The following is a 25,464-nucleotide window of genomic DNA, read 5'->3' as shown; positions in this document are numbered from 1 at the left end:
AAATGATAATGGGGAGGAGGAGAGGAAAACAGACCAATAATGGTGGTGTGGAGGAGGGAAGCCAGTGGAAAAACTTGAAGAGAAGAAAATGGATGATGAGTACCATCTGTATTTTACAGTTGCCATGGAAACCAAGGAAGCTGATTTAGTGCAGTGTGAGCATTTATTTTATTTATTTATTTATTTTCTGAATGGAACAATAGGCACTCATTTAAGCAATTATAACCACTCCCAAAGCTCCCACCTCCTTAGCAGCTAAAGGAAGAGAAGAGTCAAATTAAAGACCAACTTATAGTCTTTAAGACATCTGCTAGACTCACATTATCAGAAGGTTGAAGGGCGATGTCTAAACATCAAGTCTGTGTCCAATCATTGAGTCGCTTATTTTACTGCATTATTTCCTACTCTCTCAACTAACTGGAAATATTTATGAACATCACACCTCAGTGTTTGATAAGAAAAACTGATTTACTATTTTATAAGGTAATTGAAAACGTAAAGAATATATATATATATATATATATATATATATATATATATATATATATAGAGAGAGAGAGAGAGAGAGAGAGAGAGAGAGAGATAGATATAGATATAGATATATATATATATACAAATAGTGTATGTGTGTGTGTGTTCAGGCAGTGTTGAATACCTAAGGTCCCATCTTCCTCATATCACCTTAAAGGGTTTTTAGAATAAATTCACATTGGTATGTCTTGGAGTTGAAACAAACAAGCAAACAAAATAATAATAGTAAAAACAGAAGAAGAAATTATGAAAAGGTCAAACTGTTGACTTTCCCAATAATTGTGCTAATAGAGTTTAGCCAATATCACAAATGATAGCTTTGTCTGAAGGGGATTTAAGACATTACACATGCAGCCTATCCTCAGAACTCACATTCAAATGGGAAAAAAACTCTCAACACAAAAAAGTAAAGAAAAGTAGCACATTTATAAAGTAGTAATGGGAAGAGGTTAATGCACATGCTCATTAGAGACTGTTTATATTTGATGGGAGAGGACTGCTGGGTCCTTTGTCCTCTGCCAGGCCATTTATCTGTCTCTTTACATCCCTTAGACTGAATTCTCTTAAAATATCCCTGTGTGCTTGTTCATTTTGAAATCACAAGTACCAACATGAGGAAGATTTGACAAAGTGCTTTAAAAAGATTAGAACTGAAAGAAATTCCCTTAAATTGTGTCCTTTTTTTTATCTGTCCTTGTTATTGATTTCTAAACCTTACATCAAAGGATCATATCATATGATACAAGAGATTGTTTTTCAATGAGAGCCTACACTTTGTAAATTGCCTTTGAACACACTCCCAGACACAGGCTATTACCTTTTCTTTCTTAAGAGTAATGGTATGCATGAACCTACATGCTGTAATTAGTGGGCTTGTAAGTCGCTGAAATGATTCAGTGAATGTGAAATTGACCAGGTGTTCTCTGGGGGACTGGTCATTTGAGTAAATGCACACCAGGAGTGACAGCAGAACAATACAGAAGCACAGGTATTGACAATGATTGTCCCTTGAGAAATATAGGGGGCAGCCGCCTGTTGATTATAATTATACTCCAAGACCCCCAGAAACGATTGGAAATAAAAAGAAATTAAGACAGGAAAATAAATAGGTTCCCTCCTCTGTGTGCATTCCAATTAGTCCAGCCTATGGAAAAACAAATCATATATGACATTGCTGCAGTTGTGTGGCAGGACTGCGAGCGTGAAGACAGCACTGAAAACATAACTTCTGTCAGCAGTGACGAGAACACCACTTTCATGGTGCAGCTCCATCTGATTTACACCAACATTAACATGAAACATTATGTGCCTTCTGAAGGATAAATACTCTTCTTCTATCTCTGGGAGAAGTGATTTACCAAAGCAAAAAAAAAAAAAAAAAACATGCCATCCTCTGATTGGCCACGTGTACAAACGTAAAACCACACCAGGCTCGCCTGAGACCGAGTAATAGTGCTCGCAACTGCAGCTGTTTCACTCGTTTACTTCTTATAGTAAAGTGTTGTTGAACTTTTCCAGAAATCTGCATTGTTTCAAGGCGCAAAGATAACGAGTCGCCGTCAGCGACGATTGCCTGATGCGAAGATTTATAGCAGCGAGACTCCGTGCACACATTTCAGCACGTTGGACAGCGCGCGGCGCCGCAGAGGCGGTGCGTGGATTCAACCGGTGGCTTGGAGCAGAGCAGCAGGAGTGAGAGGACTGTTTCCATCAGCGTTACATAATAACTCCCCGGGCTTGCTCCACATGTGGGATTGGTTGCTACCTTTCTGGATCACTAGGACCCTTGTTTGTCACCTTTTTTAAAAAATATTATTTATTTATGTATTTTTAATAAAAACACAAAAGACAGCACTGATTCTGTCTAGTGGGAAGGTGTGCCGCTGGATGAGTGGTTGACTCCAGAAGCCGTGCTGACCAGCGTGGAATAGGTGCCGACGAGACCCTCCATTTATAAGGATGCTGGTGGGAAATGCCTGGAGACAGAGATGACGAGATTTGTCAAAAGGCACTTGAACTCCTGTCTGATCTTTGCTCGAAGGGGGAAGTGCAGAACGAAAACTGTCTGGATTTTATCTACTATTTCCGAGACCTCGCCAGGCCACGCTATTCGGATTCAGGTGAGACATCATTTTTATGGCTTGATCCAGCTGTTACATAGAGCGGAACTGGAGTGCACGCGCATGTGACTTTTTTTCCCCCCAATGAAGCGCCTAAAATTGACTAGGTTGTCCAAGCTTTGTTAAAGTGTTTGCACCGCCAATATAGGCTGGAAATTCTTTCTACATAAATTTTTACTCGCACTAATGAGCTCATCCGTCATCCATTAACTGGCGCTTTTTATCCTTTAAGGTAGGTCTAATTTTTCTTATTTACAAATTAGCCTTCATTGACGTTAGGGAAATAGGCAATTTTGTAAGTAATTCTAATAGTAATTCCCGTTGTGGTAAGTAATTATGAGGTGACGCTCGTAAGATGAATTGGATCTATGCTTTTTTTGTCCAAGGATGAGATGTATACATAGGATATTTGGTCACTTAAGCAACTGCCGCCACACATGCAATATAGTGATGTTTCTTACTTCAATAAAAGTTTACATCAGATTCAGTCCCTCTTCTTCTGACCTAAAACTCGTGGCAATGAAGATTGTGCTTTTCTGCAAATTAAAGCAGACATGAACTCAATTGTGAATAAATAACGACCACAGGTTCACATCTCATGTTTATCAACACTTAAAATCCCACTCCTCAGGTAGGCTATTTAAGGGAGCAAAAAAAGCGCAATTCCTGCAGTTCTCCACATGCCTCTCCATTTATTCTGCCTTTGTTAGTTTGCATTATGATTAATAATTACTCACCACTTGACAACTCTTTGTGGTTTCTCACACTCCCCCCTCTTGCTGTCACTTTGTATCCTTTTCCTCCTTACGTTCCCTTATTTCCCCATATTCCCAAATACCCCCAGCTCTCTCCTCCCTCCCTAATGTAGGCCGATCCTGTCGTGTCTTTTCCATTGTACTGACAGCTTCAAAAGTGGAGTTGTGAGGGTAAGCAGTGGGGCCATCACAATGGCATGAAGACGGTATTTAATATCAGTTATACTGTAGCCGGCAGGTATCATCCAGCATGTTGACAGCACCAATAATAGAATGACAAAGAAAGCAGAGAGGAGTGTGACAGCAGGTCACCCACCAACCTGGAGTTCAAGCTAAACTGGCTTAGATTCAATAAATTTTCTTAAGGGTATTGCTTCTGAACAATTATGCATTTTCCATAAACAGACTGGATTTTAACAAAATGTCGACTTACGCCATTATAATGCATTCATGACTTATCAGTCATTAAAACATAATCAATGAGATCAACGAATAAGTGATTGTTTATTTATCTCATTGATGATCTTTTGTTAGAAATTTTTTGGATATTTTCACTTTAAGTGTTCCATCCTGAAGCTGAGCTTAGTTAGTACTGGATCTTTTCTTCATAAGACTTTCTGGAGCAGCTTGACATACTCACTATAACAACATGAAATGCAACATCATAAAACCATACCTAGAAAACCTTCCTGAAGAAGACTTTTTTTAAAGCCTATTCATATTGTCACAATATTGGATATTTTTGGGAAATATGGAAAAGTTTCAAATAACAATTTAAGCGGTAAAACGAATTAGGATGAGTCATAAGCTTAGGTGTCAGACTGGTTTCTTTCAGCTTCTTCCAGCTCATTTCACAGCAGAACATATATTAGCGACTTTGCTTCACAGGATAAAACATCACAGTATGATTTTAAATCTACAATCTCAAACTACAGTTGTCAAAGGCCGCTGTCCTGGTTTTAGGTGCTTCCTTGCCCCAAGACAACTTAATTATTCAACAGCTTGTTGTCTAGTTGTCTAGCACAATTAGCCATTAATTTGAGTCAAGTGTGTTGAAGGAGGGAAGCATCTAAAACTTGCAGGGCAGAGACCCTTAAGGACCAGAGTTTGAGACACTGCCTATAAAGCCTTTAAATTTTTACATTTACTACATTTTTCTTAGTTTGCTTTCTGACTGAGACAACCTACGGCACGTCTTGCTGTGTGCATCATCAGACACACTGTTAACATCTTGCTACACTCTTGATGGCCGATTTGCCTACAAGTGCTTACTAGCAGAGAGGAGGGGATGGTGGAGCGTGCTAAACCTTGGACAGCCATGAAACACAGCATGAGATTGAGGTCAATCCTGCACAACGTTTTAGTTATGGAATGTGTTGTCGTACAATTTATATGAGGCTTGTTTGAAGATGTGAGCTACAAAGTTGAATTTGAATTGCGGTCTCTCCTATCCTGACACAAATTTGTTGGAAGCAGGAACTTCTTACATTACCGTGTGTGCTCAGAAAACAAATTGTTGTCCTCAAGTGACAACAACTTCAGTTTAGTTAGCTTTAATCACAGCTGAGGCAATGATCAAAGCAGGAATTTACTGTACAAATGTGAAGCTCAGTGAGTCTGTCAGAAAAAACTGATGGTGGAACAAAGTTGTCTTCCACATTATGAGCGTTTTCTGCTGTTTTTATCATGTTGATGTGTACTAACAGGTTTATGCACATCAGTTTACGTTGTACTTACATGTACCCATCATTTATTGATTGCTGTTGCTAGCATGTGATTAAATAAGCTACCAAAATGTATAAAGCTCCCAATTTTGGCCTCAGGGTAGTACTATGCAAGGATTTCAGGAGACTTAATTATGTAAATGCCAATATGTGGGGCCTCTTTCTTCACTGATGTAGCATTTTGTTGCTTTGACCAGCAGTTTCTGTGCTAGATGATTCACTAGAGGGCCGTATTGCAATTGGAATCAGGACCTGCAGGACCTAGTGTGAGAGGCTACTAATGTGAACAAATATATACATCACATCATTTTGTGATGTATATAAATATACAAAGGTCATTCTTCACCTTTGTTCCAGTCTGGGATCAGCTCATTACAACATCTTCAGTTTAAACGTACACAGTAAAGTCATCTCCATCCTCATGTTACCATCTGAATCAGATCAGGCTCAAATGTAGATGCATTTTAATAGCTGTCATTTCAAATCAATAATGAGATGTTGTGTCACTATAAGATTAGAGTTGTCCTTCAGAGCCTCCACTTTTTCCAGACCCAGCCATGTTTTCTGTGAGGCTAATCTAGTGACATCACAGAATAAAAATTTGTTGGTGCAAATGAGATTAATAGGTCCCCTATGAGGTGTTACATGTGCACAGCATTTAAAAAGCTTTGCAGGCAGTACTTTAGCTATCACTGTTGTGAATTCCAGATATATTTTTAATCAGCCATGGGCCATCAGGTCTATGCGACTAAGCTCCCATGAGGATACTAACACGTTGAATGTTTATCTGGAAATTGAAATTTTTATATTAAATTTTAACCAAGAACTTAAAAATTAAACTACACAGTTTATTATTCGTGAAGAGTTATGTTTAGAGATAATGAAATCTCAGAGGAAGAAGTTTCACATTGCTTTTTCAGCACTGGCTCACCTCCTACACTATTACACCTTTGAAGGTCCTGCGCTCTAAATTTGATCCGCGCTCATTGTGATGCAGTCTCTAAATCCCCTCAGATGTCTATAGATTCTTTTCCAGCAGGCAGTGCTGGGGCAGCCTGCCAAGATAACTGTGGACTCAATGTCCTCAGATGGCAAATCCTTAGTTTTTTCCACATTATTCTCCCAAATCACACATATCCCAGTATTCACTGAGTCTCACAGCACAGAAAGGACAGTTGGTCTGAGTTCCTGTTCTAACTCTTGTGACAGTGCCACCCACACATAGAGCCAGTCCTGCACAAGGCAGACCTGCCAGATTTGAAGGCAGGGTTACCAGCTACAGTATAGTATGACAAGTAGAAAAATATTTTACCAAATAAGTATTTTTTTTCATATATTGGTGACTTACTTTTCCCAATTACTTTAATTAATATTCACACTAATGGTCCAACAAAATGTAAAAAAAAAAACTAACAAAGTTTTGTAGAGTACTAGCCTTGCATTGGTGAACTTACAAGGCACGATTCAGCTAAAATTAATTCCTGGCAGAAAATTGTGTCTAGTGTTTTTGTAATTTGTTAAAAACATGTTTTTCTCTGAGTGAGAAATTTGTCATATCAATTAGATGAAAAATCTAAAACAGAAACAGCACCGAAATCACATCCAACTCTCAAAGCTGAGGCATCTGCATACACAAATAAGCATTACTATAAACAATAAAACAGCTTCATTAAAGAAAAAAAACATGGACTATCCTCACAGACTTTTCTACAACTCCAAAGGAAACTAGTGAGTGGATTTAGTTTAAAAATTTTTTGGAAGAGTTCACTTTTAATGAACAATAGAGGATAAAACAACACCCTAACTCATTATAGTAACTCAATATTGCTTTCATGTTAGAAAATAATATAATTTCCAGCTATAGCATTCCAAAAAATTCCAAAGAGCAATCCTGCTGAATAGAAATGATTAATTTAGTTCTATTTCTAATGTGAAACCTAACCATCTAGCTGTTTTCAGGTAACACATTTCATTACACTGCATGCAGCAAAGCTCTTATATTATTCTGCCAGTGAAATGTAATGAAAATAATGGCAAGCTCATCAAGAAATACTCATTACCTTTTTATTTTTTTTTAAACATTATCATCATGCGTCTAATTTGATTTCTGAAATCTTTTAATGGAATTTAAAGACATATATGATCCACAAAGTAGATAATTTCACACTGAGAAAAAAGTTGTTATACAGATTAAGTTAAGGCACACTAAGTTACTTCCCTGTTGCACTATGTCCGTGGTGTCTCCATACAGATCCTTATCTGCATATTTTCCACACGTGTACACAGAAAGAATCAAATCATTCTACTGAAAACTAAAAGCCTGTTGCATATTCAGCAGATGAAAATGAAATCAGTCTGTATCACTGCTACTGCAAAACCAAAAATAGATGTGGTGGTCAGGTGGATCCATCAGACTGATATAATGATTTTATAAAGAAATGGAAATAAGCAAAGCAAGAGACCAGGCTTTTTGAAAACAGAAAAACTGAAGAGACTGAAGCTCTTTAGATACATTAAATGGAAATAAACGTTAGATGATGAAAGTCTATCCGAGACTAAAGTACACAAAAAAGTCAGAAGAGAACAGGTTAGCAGGTGTATTTAACAACCAGGTGACAGAGTTAAAAACTCAGGGGGAAGGTTGGTGACCCAGACACCTGGCAGTGGTGGATCAGGGCAAATCAGGCTGACACTGGGGATGCCACTGTGGCAGTGAGGTAAGGCTCAGGTGTACAACCTGAGGCTGAACAGAGGGAGAAGCAGGAAACTTCAAGAGAAACTGAGATGTGTCTGTACTGGCTTCATTGTTTCATGGAATTAAGATTCATCTGTTCACAATTTAATGCACTCAGTGTATTGCATCATCAAATTATATAACCACACATAGCTGTTTTTTCATTAATAAATAAAGTAGTAGAATTAATCTGAAATTCTATTTTTATTAAGCATACTGGTGAACCGAAGATGGATCTCTGAGCTGTCTGTTTGGACTTGTTGTCATGTTGCAGAATGAATTTGGGTCAGATCAGATGCCTGTCAGATGGAGCTGGCCAATGATAAGTATCACAAACATAAAAAAAAAAAAAAATAAATAATGTTGAAATACCACAAGCCAGTGCTGCATGTATAAGGTCCCTCTTCAAATTAGTTTTTATTAAAATGCGGTGATAAATCACTATTTTTATTACATGAGGCTTGCTTTGACAACTGCTGTGTTTTGTTGCTGGGTCTTTTTCTTTTAGCTTAAGCAAGCACAAATGCAGATGGGATTAAGAGATAAATCATATGATTAATAATGTGTTCATAGTCCTTTAAACTATTCTTTGAGATCTTTTCTATCCTTTTCATAATGTGACCTGCACTAATATACCAATCATGTTTATCACAGTAGTTAATGTAAATTGTTTGTGATTGGACTATTTAGTGGCTCTGTACCTTTGCTTCTAAATAACAGAGGTACACAACAAAAGATATTCAACAATATCTTCATACAGCTTTCACTCTTCATATCATCAGGATTACCAGACACCAGATCTGTGTGAAAAAAGAAGACATGTGCCTTTAAAGGTTGAAATCACTTTAGTTTATGATATAACCCTGGCTAAAAATAAAGCTCTTAATGAATTATTTATGTAATTATTTTAATCTTTCATAGACTCTCTTACATAAAATGGTAAATTGCATCTCAACTGATATCTTGATTTAAATTGTGGTAACTGCCAACAATTTTTCCAGCTCAATGTTGTAATTGAACTTCAATTTATTGAGAATTGATCATCTATCTATCTATCTATCTATCTATCTATCTATCTATCTATCTATCTATCTATCTATCTATCTATCTATCTATCTATCTATCTATCTATCTATCTATCTATTTATCTATCTATCTGTCTGTCTGTCTGTCTGTCTGTCTGTCTGTCCATATATATATATATATATATATATATATATATATATTAAAGATTTTGAACTTTCACCAATTCACATCAGAGAATGGTATATTTCTGGTATATTTCTGTTCTGTATGTATGTCTGTGATTGTATAAATTTAGCTTGATGTTGATTTATCTAGTTTTGTGTCTGCTTGTTCATGGAAGCAGTGATAAAGACTTGTACCTCTCTGGGGTCTAATTAACTTCAAACACATTATCTTTATCAAATATACAGGCTCAGTTAGAGTCAAAGTAATGGCTATTACTTCAGTGCATTTGTCCAGGCTGAGTTTTTGTAAAGCCAGGCGAGAAGATAAAGAGTAATGGGTGTGGGGATGTTAATGTAACTCTGTTTGTAATGATAAAAAGGATTCTCTTTATTTCAGTCCGTAAAGAAAAAAAAAAAAAAAAAAACATCATTACAAGTGGCATTTGGCTGGACAGCAGCACTGGCGTGATGCAGAAGTTGCTCCTTTTTCAAAGAATGAATGCTTTTAACAAAGTGTCTTCCTGGGAGCAGAGACGATACACAAAGCGGTTGATGGCTCTGTTGGTCACACCTTATTTCCATCTCCATGGTGATTTGCACACCCTCTGGTAGTGTAAACAAACACACTGCAATAATATTCATTGTCAAATTCTAAACTCTTTCTTGCCAGACTAAGGTCTGTAAAACCTTTCTTACTCCCATAGCCACTGCATCTACTGCTGCTCACAAGTACATTAACAGGAATTTGTGAGGTGTATATCAGGTTAGACAACTATTACAGCAGACATGTTGGGTCTAGTCTGATTATATAAGCAGGCAGGAGGACATAGATCAAGTCTATAAATCTCTTGAAATGTTATCAGCTTGAAGGAGAAGTCTTTCATCGCCTATCCTATGTAAATTAAACGTGGATGGCTTTATAGACTTTCTTATCTTGCCAAAGAGAATAAGTTGGTTCATTCTGTTTCACTGTTGCTACTGCAAGCTGCTTGTTCCATTCTACTCTCAACCATTTGCACAATAGCATGTAGTTCTAACCACAGACTCATGAAGAAGATGTAACCCCTGTCATTAGAGTACTTTAAGATAAAATTACTTGCATGTGAACTAAGATCTTTGTGTCTTGAAAATACAACATGGTTTTTGTGTGCGAGTGTTTATTACGAGCAAAAATGCACTGCTGCTGTTTCGACACACCACTCCTCTATTATCAGCACAAGAATAAAAATTACAGTTTGGAACACTTTCCACTTGTGGGGCAGATTTAATGCTACGATGAAGATTTTAATAAATATTATTTATCAAATTTAATCTTTTTAAGTATTCTTTGAGGACACATGAATATACAGGAAAAAAAAACATAAATGGTAAATAACTTCCATTTGGATGGAAAAGCAATGTGCTATACGTGACTTACTAATGATGCAATTGTATCAACACTAGTGGACTTAATTTAAAAGTCACAAGACAGGAAAGTTTGCAGGGACAGAAAGGATGATATACAACAAAGCACCATGGTGGATACGTGTACTCAGACTAACTGCAGGATGGAGCCTGCAATGCTCATCGTGGTGTCGATGACCACTTCTCTTAAGCAAAATAGAACGTTATTTTCTTTCTATATCCTCCTAAGACCCGGGAGAAAAAAAGTTTTTCTTTTTTAACCTTTTTATGACAATTCAAGTATTGTGGTCACAAGAAACATGTTGCAACATTTCTTTTTCAAAAACAATGTTTATTATGTCTTGCTTAATACACATTGTTATGGTGCAGTTATAATAGTGTATTATTATTTGTATGGATTTTTAAAAACATCCTTTCATTTAATGACTACTTAACAAGATTAAGACAGTAAACGAAGAAACATGAAAAACATGAAAATTGAAATTCCCTCCATTTTGAAAAGACACTGCATGTGCTGTGTTGGCCACACCCCCACAACAGGGGCATCAGAAGCGAGTTCAAGATGTTTTCTTAAAGGAAAAGTATTAATCACATACATACTATAAACAATGCTTGACTTAGAGGTCTGAGACTCATGTCCTTCACAGAGGACAAAAATGAATTGTCGGGTCGCAGGAGGATATTAATGATGGTTTACATAGGATTTTTTGTACAACAACCTCTAGTGGATATCTAAATATCTGTCTGTAAATCTGCATTTGCCTTAAAAGCCAGCATGTTCAGCACATTTATTTATATTACAACACACACACACACACACACAGAAACCTTATACTAATGCATTATTTTGTGCTAATGTTTACAAACTTCAGACTCAAGGCCATTCACAAGATTATAACAAATTTTAAAGTTCAAACAGTGCCCCTAAGGCTTTGCACAGGCAACAACATCTACATTAGGCACAGTTCAACTAGCACTGTTCAAGAAAACCTCAGCATATGTTAAAAACCCAAGACCACACAGGCAGTAAACCTAAATCTCAAACAGCTGCCCTGTATCATTGTCTGACACATGCTTACATAGTGAAGCCCCAGGTGGACAGCAGCTGATCGGGCCAATCACAGACGGGAGATGGCACGGCCAGCCAATCGCAGATGAGTGATGGCAGAGCCAGCCAATCGCAGACGGGTGATGGCACAGCCAGTTACTTGTAGAGAGGATCCGGACAGCCAGCTAATCACCTGGTTGCAACCAAACACAAAATTCTAAATATATACACAGATGCCATGGCCTGAGGCCTTAACTATTTATTTATCTTTCTTTAGCACATATTAGACAACTGAATAATCTCTCTTGTTAGTGTTGTATTAACACCCGTGGTTGGTGTTGATATTAAGAATAAAAAAATAAAAAAAAATCTTTTCTTATTAGGGACTTTTTAGGGCCTGAAAAAACCCAACATTTTACTAATGATAGCGATGGTATAGCTTAACAACAAAGCAAAACTGAACTCACTGTCTGATCCTGATTTTCTTTTGCTTATTGTCCTCACAGATATATCGGTTAGCCTGCTGTCACTGGTAGTAACTGCGTGTGGCTTGGCTCTCTTTGGGGTCTCCCTCTTTGTTTCTTGGAAGCTCTGTTGGATACCATGGAGGGAACGTGGTGTCTCCCCCACCACCAAAGAAGCCCATGGGCACATCAACCCTACTATGAGCCCTCCGCCTCCACAGCTGGCTCCCAGACAGCCGGTTTACACAGCTGTGGATCCCCCAATGCACAACCGCCGTAAGTCATCACACTGTTCCATTGCCAAGGAGCCAACTCCGGTGGCATCTGTTGTGTCAGTGGAGGCTCCTGTGACTCCTGTGTCACCCCCACCTGTGGTCATGGCCACACCAGAGGCAGCTATGAAGATAAGCCACACATCCCCAGACATACCACTGGATGCTCAGAGTAAAACCCGAGAAAATGGGGTTCATACTAACCCTCGTATGCAGAGACAGACCACGGAGCCTGCACCAGGTGGTGGCTCAATATCTGAAATGGGGTATGTATAAGCTCTGTTTTTCTCCATCAAAATCTGAAGATCTTTTCTTTAAAAAAAAAAAAAAAAATAAAAAAAAAGTCACATCTTCTCTCTCAAATACTCACATCAGTGTCATTTATGTTGACTGCTGGTTATTGTTTTCTGTTTCTATACATGACCACGGCATTTTATATAAATGTATACTATATACATATATATATATATTAGGACTGTCAAAAATAATGCATTAACAGCAGTAACTAATTTATGTAATTAATTGCGGAAAAAAATGTGACGCATTTAACGCATGTGCAGCATTCGTCTTTAATAACGGTGAGACATGGAGGTGTCCAGAGGTGATACGGACAAAGATGAGTCGGCTGGCTCTATGCATGGATTTGAGGGCATCACAATGGTGGGAGATGAGGATGATTTAACACCCACACTTTACTGGTGTGAGGGTTTAGCATCCAAACTTTTCCTGAATTAAAAAAAAAAAAAAAAAAAAAAAAATCATGACTTAGTATGCACAAGCATTACTGTTCCGGTGGTCTCTGTAGCTGTACAGTGGATCGCAGCAGCCTCCTCATTGTCCCTCCCTCTCTTGTTGTGAATCATGACAGCTGTCAGTGATCAGCTGATCAGGATGGTCAGGTTGACATAAATGAGATATATTTTTTAAGGTCTTGATTTTATGTAATATTGACCTGATTATTACAACTAAAGTGATCATGTAAAAAAAGTGAAGAACAACCCAAGTAAGCATTAGCGTGCTCTTTCTGTTGATACAATACAATAAAAACAAGCATATTTCAGGTATAGTCACGAATGATGATTAATCATGATTAATTAATTTGTAAGCTGATTACATTTTTTAATCATTTGACAGCCCTAATATATATATATATATATATATATATATATATATATATATATATATATATATATATATATATATATATATATAATTTTTTATTTATTTATTTTCCATTATCAATTGAACACCTTAAAATACAACTGATGCTCCTACCTGTCTTTTTCTTTATTGTGTTAAAGTTGCTATGTTTGTTGACAATGTCCTATGTCCACAGTCAAGGGTCCATTCGGAGACACATGAACCTCTCTAATCCAGACTTCAATGTGGCACAGTTCCAAAGGCAGGACTCCCTCACTGGAATGGGCCTGGGCCTCGGCCGCCTCAAACCTGAGCTCTACAAGCAGCGCTCACTTGAGGGGGATGAAGGCAATCGCAGAGGTGGAGGCTGTGGGTGCCTCCACTTCATCCTCAAATTTGACTGTGACTTAGAACAGTTGATAGTTAAAATCCATAAAGCAGAGAACCTACCAGCCAAGGATTTCTCTGGTCCCTCCGACCCTTATGTGAAAATCTACCTGCTGCCTGATCGTAAGACCAAGCACCAAACCAAGGTCCACCGTAAAACGCTCAACCCTGTGTTTGACGAGGTCTTCCTGTTTCCTGTGGCATACTCTGAGCTTCCCACGCGTAAGCTGCACTTCAGTGTCTATGACTTCGACCGCTTTTCACGCCATGACATCATTGGTCAAGTGGTGGTGGACAACTTCTTGGATCTAGCAGACTTCCCCAGGGAGACAAAACTGTGCCGGGATATCCAATATGTTTCCTCGGTGAGTCAGCACTTCAGTTGACATTTATTTATTTATTTATTTTAATAACCTTTGCTTTATTTTACTGACAAAACAGCTAGCGTGTCTCACGTCTGTACTCATATATAAACTAGTATTTAGTTGGTTCATTGGCTTTCCTTTCTTAGAACAGTTTACTTTTTTATGAAGTGAGCTTTGTGGTTATGAAACAATGTGGAAACAGGAGAAGCTGCATGACTTATTACTTTTTAAAGTTTACTATTGTGGGATGAAAGTCAAGTATCCTTTGTTAAATCACTGATGATGATCGATAGGCACGCTAATTAAATTTAATCTTAATTTTAATACAGGCACATTATTGCGAAGATGTGACAAATCAGCAACAGTTGTGCTTGTGGGGTACTTTAACTACCATTAAAGAGTCAAAGTAAAAATGGTTGTTAGTTTGAAGCTTTTTCAACTGAAGGCCTGTAAACTCACACCTTGTAACAGCCATGAATATAAGCAGAATGAGGGCTTGCCTGCTGTCATGTGATAGTTCAATAGTTCAGAAGGAAAAGTCTTCTACTTAAAGTTCTGGTAACCTGGACATATAAGTAGTTTTTACAGTTGTTTTGTCCATAGTCTTTTTCTTTTTTTCTTCTTCTCTTTCTTCTTTGTTTTATGGATCTACACATCCATTTAGTTACATTATTTTGGCTTTACCAGTCTACTTAGTACCTAATAGTAAGTACCTTAAGTGAACATTTAAATGGTGAGTGCAACTGTATACTGTTGTAATGATACGTGTGGTCATGCAAACAGATGAAGGACAGATATTTTTTTTTTTTATCAGATCAATCTGTTCATCAGAAGTTATATTTTCTCGGCCTCTTGGCTGAATAGTCTTCATAAGACCTTCATATATATTTTCAAACAAAGGCAGATATAGAGCAACGCATCAGTTTTTTGTTTTTTTTTTGAGGAGGAGGAGCACAACTTTTCACCACACAGATCATGTAAGACATGTCTTATTATTTTGTGATTTAATTTTCTTTTGTGTGCTAGTCTTTGGCTGCTAGTTTGCAGAGTATTTGTCATGCAGAAATGAAACTGATGAATCTTTGTAATCAGCAGAGACTCTGATCTAAAATGACACCTTGTTTAGGTGGTTAGCTTGAGGTGATGAAATTAGCATACACTCTAAAGTGGACAGTGCTGTTGCCATGTTTTTGTTACATGGCCATATAATTGCTTAGGGTTTTAAGTGTGTTTTGTTTGGATATCAATGCTCGGCAGAGCCCATTTCCTACCCATGGTTTTGGTATGCTATATGTTAGAATTGGTGCTTTCTAGTATGTGCAAAGATCTTCTGTACTGCACATGTCTCATGCTGCTCCCTGTACAGGTGGCACTCATGATGATGAGGTTAATTGCATCTGCCTCTGCTACTCAAAATTCTGTGAACTCTGCAGGAACCACCCTCCACCCATAAGTAAATTAAATGCTGTGAGACTTCTTAAAGGTCAAGAGGATTAAAGGCTCCATACCATGTCACTAAATGACTGTGTATGTTACAGCATTATTTCTTTATTCATTGGGGAGAAGATTGAGGGTGGGGGATTAATTATTAGATGGGAGCTTGTTTTGGAGAATGTGGGTCAGATATTCTTGTTTTGCCTACAATTATTATAGACGTTTTTGGTCCAAAAGGGCCAAATGGGTGAAAAAATGTTGTGAAATGGTGCTAATGATAATAATTTTTCTGCATATAGAACTGACTGTATGATGGTCTGATAGGTGAAGTACAAACAATAAAGTGGTAGTAGAGAAAATAAGAAAATGTATATAGTATAGTCCCAAAGTTTCTTTAGTTACACCATCTGGAAGTGGAGAGTTTTTGTAATATTCTGCTGGTGGATGTCTTAATGTGTCTGAACTGATTCTTTCTTTCCACATGTTCCTTCTCACTTCCTTTCTTCCTGGAATATTAATGTAGAGGAATTTGTTAGTGCTGGTTTTTCTTCAGTGTCACTGGCAATGCTACTTCTGCTGGTGTTATCAGACACCAGATCGGGTCACCATCACCTTCATCTTCTTCTGAGATCCCCTAGGCATTTGCTTAGAGGGGCTTTCTGTGTCACTCTGACAGAAAGGATATTAGACAATTTATCTTCTCTTGACCTGTTTCTTGATCCTCCAGATGTGAGCTCTTCTGCTGCAGCAGGCTGTTTGTCAGCCTGAGTTTCTTCAGAATTGTGATGATTGTTTTCACAAATGGCGAAACTGGCGTCCACTGCTGCACTCCTGCTGATTAATAGCTTGCCTAAATAACTAGGTGTGCTTTTGTGAGTGTGATGGGCTGTTTTTATTTATTTATTTATGTATTTATTTATTTTACTGTATACAGCCATCTTTGAGTTTTTGGCATCTGTATAGTAAAAAGTCATGTCCTACTTTTGACGAAAATAGAAATTTCAAGTGTGCTTTAAATTAAATAATAAGGATTAATAAGTCACAGTTATCAGCAGCAAAATCTCAAGTCTGTCCAGCCAAACATGAATGATTAAACAAAGTGTAAGACTTGAAAGTGTACACCTATAAAATATATATATAAAATACAAATAACTGTTAACCTTTTATCAACCAACTGAGGGATAAATGGACATTTTGGAGACTTCTCCTGACCTTTCTGTACTAAAGCCTCTCTAATTTGGCTTTTCTTCACTTTACCAGAGTTGGGCTTTGCAGAGATAATGTTGACATATGGTCTGACAGGGGTTTAGAGCTACAGCTGCAGCATTTCAAAGAGATATTCATTCTCATCCTGAAAACATTGTGCTGTGTGCCATCTTCATTTATTCTTCACTGGTAACACACATACTGATGTTTACACATCTTATTAAGTGTTCCCTTTACTATGGCTCTAAAAGAATTTAAATAGACCTTGTGGTTGCAGAGATATACTCATTTCATTATGGGTGTGCAACTTTTTAGCTGAGGCCTGAAAATTAGGCACAGGACTCAGGTTAAAACCAACCTGAGTTCTAAAGATCACCATGATAAAAATTTATTCAGAACTACAAATATTGCATGTTATTACAATGAAAAAGACAAAGAAAAAGAAGAAAGAAAGCAGGAGCTGCTGTGAAAAAAAAGCATAAAGATATTCATTCAGTCAGCATGCCAGATAGAGACTTCAGGGGAATATTGACAAAAGTATTGATATTTTTGTGTAAACTCTCAACTTACGGCTGTTTTGTGGGCCAGTGCTGACACTTATAGTCTTGATTAATTGTTAATCAATGTTGCCCATTTAGAGCAGACGGATATGAGACAGGTGGTTGATGGGAACCAGTGATTCACATAATCTGGGTTGCTCCATTCTCACACATTTTTTCACACTCCTCAGATCAACCACACAAACACACAACAATACACACAAGACTGTAAGTCTTGCACAAATGCTTTTTCTCAGACATTTGCACAGATGCCCTTCATAAATGAGCTAATTATCTTTGGACAGCAGCACAGAGGCAGGACATTTTGTAAGCACTGCTGCAAAGCCCATTTTGCAGAAATGATAGAATTTCCATTAAGCCTTGATTGCCAGAGGGACCAACCAGATTGCTGGTTTCATTGCCAGATTTGGCTTGTTTAGCTCTTTAGTCAAAGCAGATTGTATATTCATGGAAGAACATGTTTATTTCTGATTCTGAGAATGGCATCAGCAATACAAATAAAATTAATATAATGTAATACTGCCTAGAGGGGGTTGTTTTTGGTTTCACAGTTGAAAATATATTTTTTTAATTTAATTTTATTTTCATTTTAGCAAGTTGATTTTTGTTTTTGGACTTTAAGCACAAGGTGACTCAGATTTTAAACAAAAGATACAGTATGGTTTTTATGTTGTAAAAACCAAATGGATTAACCTACAGTTATCATTTGCTTGTTACTTATTAGCTGGAGTATGAGGCCAAACATCTCTCCTCAGTTGTGTATTTATATTTTGCCTAAACACTGTGGACCATGAAGCCTGTAAAGCCCACAGGGTTTCTTTAGGATTTGGACCATATTTTCTTAAGGGCTTGTCACTTGGTCCCAGTAAATTATAAAAAAAAAGGCCTAGTTAAGTACTTGATCATGATTGTAGCAAAAGACTTTAGAAGACACACAACTTTTTAGACCTAAGGAGGAAAATCTTAAGTTTTTTCTTTGTACTTTTTCTCTTCCTTTTCTTTTTTTTATACTTCAGCTAAGTAATCAAAGGAAAAAAAAGCCACCTTTACATTCTTAGAGGTTGCATGTAAGTGTGATTTCAATATTTCTCAGCTAGAATATTTTTAGTCACAACCATTTTCAGCCAAAAGAGCCTGGTGTCACTCCCACCTAATCACACTGTAATAATTTTTCAAGAACATGCAGGGTTTTCAAAGGCTGTATTTAAAGAGATGCTGTATGATTAAATATGTTTTGGAGAAGTAAACTAAATAATATGCCTTTACTGTGATTTACTGTATATAAAATCAGAACTTTGATGCTGTTTATTTAAATAGGTTTGAAGGAATTTGGCTAACTCTATCGTTCCTTACTCACAGGTCTGTAAAAAATGATTATTTTATTTTTACTTATCACTATCAGGACTCAGACATAAGTTTACACTAGCTTTAAATATATCTTCTAACAGAAGTAACATATAAAGTATTTTTTCCCCGTTAATTGACATTACATTCAGAAAGTGTCAGTTGTTAGTGGTTTAGAGGCAGGGCCCCAGTTCATTAAAAGTCTAACACATTAAATTATGCACTTGCATGTGGCATGAAAGTTCACCCATCCTTGCCTTCAGTGTTGCCATTGCTGGTGTATGAATGTGGTTGCACATGTAGCTTACCATCACCGTGTGACTGTGGCGTGAATGAATAATGGATTCACTATAAGGTGCTTTGTGTGCCTTGAAAAGCTAAATCTAATCCGGTAATATTATTTTCCAGTTAACTGAAAATCTGTGTTTCTGAACTGTTGGAGGGGACAATGTCCAAAAAAACCTGAAAAAAGCAACTAATATATCAAAATATTACTGTTATTGAAAATGGAGTCATTTTAAAATACTTCAGCATTCATGGCAAAATGTTTAAACCAGGATTATTCTTGCTGTGAGGTGACAGTAATAACTTTTCCAAATGTTTCCTGCACTATTTGATGTACACAGGTTTCTTTAACATAAAATCATATGGAAGTTTAGGTTTGATTCAACCTGTAAGACCATAAAGTTTAGAAATTAGAGAACTTCAGACAGATCTGTGTAATTCTCAGGTTTTGTTAATATGTGTTTTTGCACAAAGCTTTCTCTCTCACATGAACACACCCAAATTTAATGGCAAATCACCCCTGTTTTGATTTTTTTTTTTTTTTTTTTTTTTTTTATCTATCACCCCTGTTTTGAAAAACAATCTCCCGGCTACATCAGAAGATGAGCAAGATCTTGTACTGTGGGAGTTGTCACACATTTGTGTGCTTTACTGGTTCTCACTTCTTTGGTGGAGATATTTTAAGCACAGCTGCTAAGTTAGCCGCAGCTGATTAGACGTCTCCATATTGGATGAAATATCAAGGCTTTTCTTAGAGCAATGTGACAGAAGAAAGGGTACCTCAGTAAAAATAAAAAAAAAATCATTATATAATCTCAGAAAAAAATGTTAGATATTTATGCTGTTTTTCTTCATGTTTGACTGGTGTGCAAAAATATCAGACAGTGAGAGTACATGTGTTTGTGGTATCTTTTAGGATAACGTGGATCTTGGTGATCTCATGTTCTCACTCTGTTACTTGCCTACTGCGGGTAGACTGACCATTACTATGATAAAGGCCCGCAATCTCAAGGCCATGGATATCACTGGTGCATCAGGTAACTGAAGTCTGACACTGTCTATAAGTACAAGTACCACTGATGTCCTGAATGTAAATGAAGTCTTACTTTGTTTCACTCTTACAGATCCATATGTGAAGGTTTCGCTGATGTGCGATGGTCGTAGATTGAAAAAGAGGAAGACATCAACAAAGAGAAACACTTTGAATCCAGTTTATAATGAGGCTATTGTCTTTGATGTCCCACCAGAAAACATAGAGCAGATCAGCCTTTTGATAGCTGTGATGGACTATGATCGGTTAGAAACTTTATATAAGTTCAGTAGAATTTGCATGGGTTTTTGCATCAGTCATTTTCTTTTTATTTTGTTTTTATTATTATTATTATTCATACTTGCTGCAGGAAAAAAAAGAAAAAAAAAATCCTTTATGAAATTTTGTAAACTGTTTCTTAAACTCTTCATTTCTATAAGGCAGAGTAACAGTTTTAGTTGTGTATGATTTTTGAAACGCAGGGCAGGCCGTGATCACATTCTCTCCTTTTCCCTCCTGGACCTATAGCGTAGGCCATAATGAGGTCATCGGTGTGTGTCGAGTTGGCAATGATGCAGACAGTCTCGGTCGAGAACATTGGAGTGAAATGCTCACATACCCCCGAAAACCTGTTGCCCACTGGCATCCTCTTGTCGAGGTGAGTTGATTTCTCTGTAATGGATGTGGCTTGTGTTTCCTTGCATGGACGACTGACCAGGCTTTGAACATAACTATTTTTTTGTTTGTGCAAACTGTGGTTGTTTGCCACGAACCATGTCAGAACAAAAGGTTACAAAACCTAACATTTGATGTTTCAGATATTTCAAATATAAATAAAGGTAGAAAATCTGGTATATGATCTCATCTTACTTCTTTTACTCCCCCAATAATAAATGCAATGAAGTTGATAAAACTTTTAAGTTTAGCCTGTGTAGGTGATTCGTTAGCAACAGCTAATTCATGTAAAATAATATAAAATTCTGTTTTATTTTGCTTTGTGAAGGATCGATCATGTCGCAGTTGTACAATAAAGATCTGTGATTAAAGGAATTAAGATACAATTTATACATAAACCATCCATCCATCCATTTTCTGCTGCTTATCCGGAGTCGGGTCGTGGGGGCAGCTGCCTAAGCAGGGAAACCCAGACTTCCCTCACCCCGGCCACATTCACCAGCTCATCCGGAGGGATCCCGAGTCGTTCCCAGGCCAGCCGAGAGATGTAGTCCGTCCAGCGTGTCCTAGGTCTTCCTCTGGGCATCTTTCCGGTGGGACGTGCCCGGAACACCTCACCAGGGAGGCGTCCAGGAGGCATCCTAACCAGATGCCCGAGCCACCTCATCTGGCTCCTCTCGATGTGGAGGAGCAGCGGTTTTACTCTGAGCCCCTCCCGGATCAAATAAACTACAACATTATAATTACTAATACCATGCAGATGTATACTGCAATATTTAAAGAAATTACTTTGAGGGCAAAAATTGAAAATGAGGAAAAAAATAATAATAAAAAAAAAAAAAAACTGAGTGGGTGGGAAATGTAACTCATATAAGTGGTTTTAATATTATGGCTATTCATGTAAGACTGCATTGTGATACAAAGAAAGCTCGATAGCCTCACGTATATCTTATATCACTATATTAACAACCGTCAAAGAAAAGGAAATGGTTCTCTCCAAAATATCCAGTGAGGTTAATACTCTTTTGTCTTAAAGTCAGGTTTGATGGCTGAGTTGCAACCAATTATGGACTAGAACAAATCTTTCCCCCCAGTTACCATGGCAATGAACACTACCCATTGTAAAACCATGTTTTTTAAGACACAATGCAGTTCTGTGCTTCTGACTCCCAGTAATTGACAGGTATCCAGACAGGAAAGACTCCTTGTCAGAGAGTGTATCAGTCCACTCATCCTTAACACCATTTTTTTATGTGGTGCTCTCAGAAACTACTCATTGTGATAAATCAGACTAATCATTGGCATGATTGAACACATTGTGGTATGTCTGGTTTAAGAGGCCACCTATTAAATACATGACAAGTTATAATTACCCAAATAAAAAGAAAAATTCTAGGAATCTAAAGAACTAAATAACAATAAAAAGGTAGAAAGCCTGCAGGTTGGCAATCAGACAACTTTTAGTAGCTTCTAAAAATCTGCAGCAGAAGAGGAAGTTGTAACAAAAGATAAAGAGTGATACTGGATCTCAAACCTGTGCAAATTGCCGAAAAGTTGGGTTTATTTTTCGTATTTATGTGTACAACAAAGGGCTGCAACTGCAAAATGCAAAAATACACATAGCAAAAACTAAATGAAAAGAATCTCTTTCTAAACTACAAGCTTTGAAATCTTTCTTCCAAGAAACTATTATTTCTCCTCCCAAGTTATTTAAATCAACGGTTTTTCTGTGTTCACAACTGAAAACATTTCAATGCAAAGTCTTCATCCAGAAAACCCTTATTTTTTTCTTTTTTTATTTTAGATGGTTAGCAAATAGTCACAGAACAGCTGATGAAATAAATAAAAATAAGTTTAAAAAAAGTAAAAATGAAAAAAATGTAGTGGCAAAAATTTACTGTTTGACTGCCAGCTTCAAAACTTTGTAGGTTTTAATATGTGAAGGGTCCAAGATGAAAATGCAATAAAACTAATGGGTTTTCTCCATTTTGTTATGGATGTACATGTTTCTTTAAACGTGTTATAGATTTGTTGCCATACTTGATCTTTTTCTTGCATTTTTACCATTTATGGTACAAAGTTAACTATTGTACTCCTTTACTCTTTTTTTCTCTACAGTACCAGGGGACCACAGGTAGTAGCCAGGGAGGATCATGTAATTCCCTGAAGACGCCTCCTTCTCCGTAGCCTTGAGCAGCATTTCACAAGAGAGCAATGATCAACTCAGAGCCTTTGCTGAGCTCTGCTCAGTTTTCCTAATACACAGTCCCAACAGAGAAATGCAGACATCCATGAACACTTATGGAAAAGAAACACAGATAATCCAGAATGGATCAGTTGCATGTTGAATGATTGCAAAAATGGATGTTTTCTTTTTATGTTTTATTAGAAAAACACCTGGAGTATGCAGGCATTTTCAGTCTGTGTCATTGCTAAGTTTGTAAAGTCATTATTGTCTTTTTTTTTTTTTTTTTTTTTTTTAAATTATTTTAATTTAGTCTGTATTTTCACAATGTACTTAAAACCAGTTGAGCTGCCATACTTTTTTAGATTTGATGGTGAATTGGTGCATGAGGTTTGGTGGGATATCTTGTGTGTTTCTGTTTCTATTTTTGCAATATGGTGTGTTGTTCTGTCAGTTGATGTACAGTGGCAGTTGATTTTTAGATAAAATATCTGTAAGTAAAAAAATGTTAAATGTTAGAAATAAACCATAAAAAAACACAACTGTTGTTAATCCAGTTCAGTTTTCCAAATTTTAATCCGAAAAGCTGAAATATGTAAATTCATATCAGAGCAATTATATCTTTAGAAACCTATGATTTGTTACATGGCACTCAAACATTGAACAGCTATTAGTCGATGATATCATACATTTGCTAAGATATTACCTTAACCCTACAAGACAGAATAGGACACCCTAAAAAAAAACAAGACCATCAAAATTTGGCAAATTATCAATCACCCAATCAGTTTCAAAAGTGACAGCACTACCTCATGCTATACATATATACTATATGGTTGTTAGTATAGTTAATTAAAAGCCAGGCTCTTAATTTGTTTCAGATATCAAGATTTTGACAATTTGTGAAAGATAATAAGTACTTGTACCTACTGTAAATCAATTAAACAACAACCAGAGAGTAAATGATCATGTAAGGTATTAGCTATCTTTCCTAGCGCAGCTGATTTCATTTAGGACCAGTTTAGAGCACCTTAAATGTGTTGCTTCTACTTTGGTAACTTGCTGGCAAGAAGGAAACTGCATCCAGAAAGTCAACAGACTCACAGAGTAAAAAGGACGTTGGAACTCACCTGGAACAAACCAGTTTCCTATCTTCTTTCTTTCTCACTTAATTTAAATAGCTTATAGCCAATGCTCCTCTTTGCTGTGCTTATAATACTGTAACATTTTCCTTATTTTATGTGTTGCGAGGAGCAGGCCATGAAAAATGAGTGGAAAATGCTATAAAATTTTTCCAACTGGAAAAAAGCCTTTCATCTGTCATTACATTCAAAGACCGTGTCATTCATGCTACATAAAATACAAGGAATGCAGTTTTAGTGAAGATGTTCAAGCAATTTCATTACAGCCAAAAGGCAGAGATTAAAAATACTGTGAGCCACTGAATCAAAATATTGCAGCCATATACTGTAAACAAACAAGGTTTTTGTAATCAACTTGCGGTAGTCATTTAGCTGTCAGTTTGAAAGCAGTGTAGAAAAGCTTTCGCACAATTGCATTTGGAGTAGTTCAACAACTCAAGACCTGTAAGATATTAATAAAATGTTTGAAAAATAACCAAACACAGCACAAAAAATGTAAAGAATGTTCGTGCTATAAAAGCTCACTGAGAGCTGTGGTTATGTTTCTAAAAGATGGAAACTGTATGGCCACTTCAATAGATGTGGAATACTGAGGGAGACTTTGTAAAGTGAAAAAAGTGAACTGCTGACAGATTTGCAAGTGTGTCTCATCCAGTATAAACTTATGACTAAAATCTAAAAATAGTAAGAGAAAGCATTGATAAAACATTTACAATATTTTTGCAAATTATTTATAAAACGTGGCAGCAAAATTGAAAGTATGGTTTAAGATTAAGAGAATATCTGTCATTATCATCATCTGTCTGTCTCTCTCCATTCAGAACCTACATAAGGAATCCAAATGAACCACTGAACTATCCTTTCTGTCATCATAGATGAATTATCTCAGCCACATTCCTTTGAATGTTGTTATCGATGTTGGACTGATGCTGTGGGGTTTTATATGAATAATGCAGTTTTCAATTTGAGGGTCAAGAGTCTCTTTTTGCCTCCATGACAGATATCCTTCATCTGCTCCCATCTGGTTACTAACTGTGATCCTGTGTACTTAAACTGTCCCTGATTATAACTCACACTGTGAGTGTATCATGATAGAGTGCTATTTAAAAGAGAGGGAAAAAAGGTGCAGGGTTGTCATTGCAGAGACCGAGGCAAGTGGGTGGCTTGTTAAGGTCTTGTTAGTGGGCACTGTGTTTGACACATTTCTGGTGTGCAGTGCTGCTGCTGTGATTCAGCAGGACTGATGGTAGCAAAGAAAAGAGAATGTTCTTTAACTAAATATCTCACCTGGTGAAATAATTATCTAATCGGCCTTTTGGTTTGAATAGACATAAGGTCCTGGTACTTAAAAGCCTCACCGAGTCTTAGCTGTGAGTAGCAGTGTGATTAGAAAATTCAATGATCTTTAAAAGGTGTAAAGCTAAAGAAGAAACGCTGTTAACACGGTATGACTTTTCCTTTTTTGTGCT

At 37.0% G+C, this 25,464-nt stretch overlaps 1 protein-coding gene across 1 annotated transcript; it reads left to right on the top strand.

Moving 5' to 3' along the window:
- Nucleotides 1–1,994: 1,994 nt before the first annotated feature.
- syt9a (synaptotagmin IXa) lies at nucleotides 1,995–24,426 on the top strand. Its single transcript, XM_041994673.1, has 7 exons — nucleotides 1,995–2,651; nucleotides 12,013–12,508; nucleotides 13,579–14,134; nucleotides 19,880–20,000; nucleotides 20,088–20,259; nucleotides 20,522–20,651; nucleotides 22,787–24,426. The coding sequence occupies exons 1-7, from the start codon at nucleotides 2,504–2,506 to the stop codon at nucleotides 22,853–22,855; spliced, it is 1,692 nt and encodes a 563-aa protein (XP_041850607.1). The 5' UTR covers nucleotides 1,995–2,503; the 3' UTR covers nucleotides 22,856–24,426.
- The last annotated feature ends 1,038 nt before the right edge of the window (nucleotides 24,427–25,464 follow it).

The sequence above is a fragment of the Melanotaenia boesemani genome, chromosome 1, assembly GCF_017639745.1.
Source record: "Melanotaenia boesemani isolate fMelBoe1 chromosome 1, fMelBoe1.pri, whole genome shotgun sequence".
Taxonomy (NCBI): Eukaryota; Metazoa; Chordata; class Actinopteri; order Atheriniformes; family Melanotaeniidae; genus Melanotaenia; species Melanotaenia boesemani.
This window is presented reverse-complemented; position numbering and strand designations above follow the sequence as displayed.

Bases quoted from the DNA above. Each gene is read 5' to 3' on its own strand.
- syt9a (XM_041994673.1), top strand. From the start codon at position 2,504: ATGCCTGGAGACAGAGATGACGAGATTTGTCAAAAGGCACTTGAACTC. The intron at 2,652-12,012 runs GTGAGACATCAT...TTGTCCTCACAG, and splicing joins GCCACGCTATTCGGATTCAG to ATATATCGGTTAGCCTGCTG. The intron at 12,509-13,578 runs GTATGTATAAGC...CTATGTCCACAG, and splicing joins GGCTCAATATCTGAAATGGG to TCAAGGGTCCATTCGGAGAC.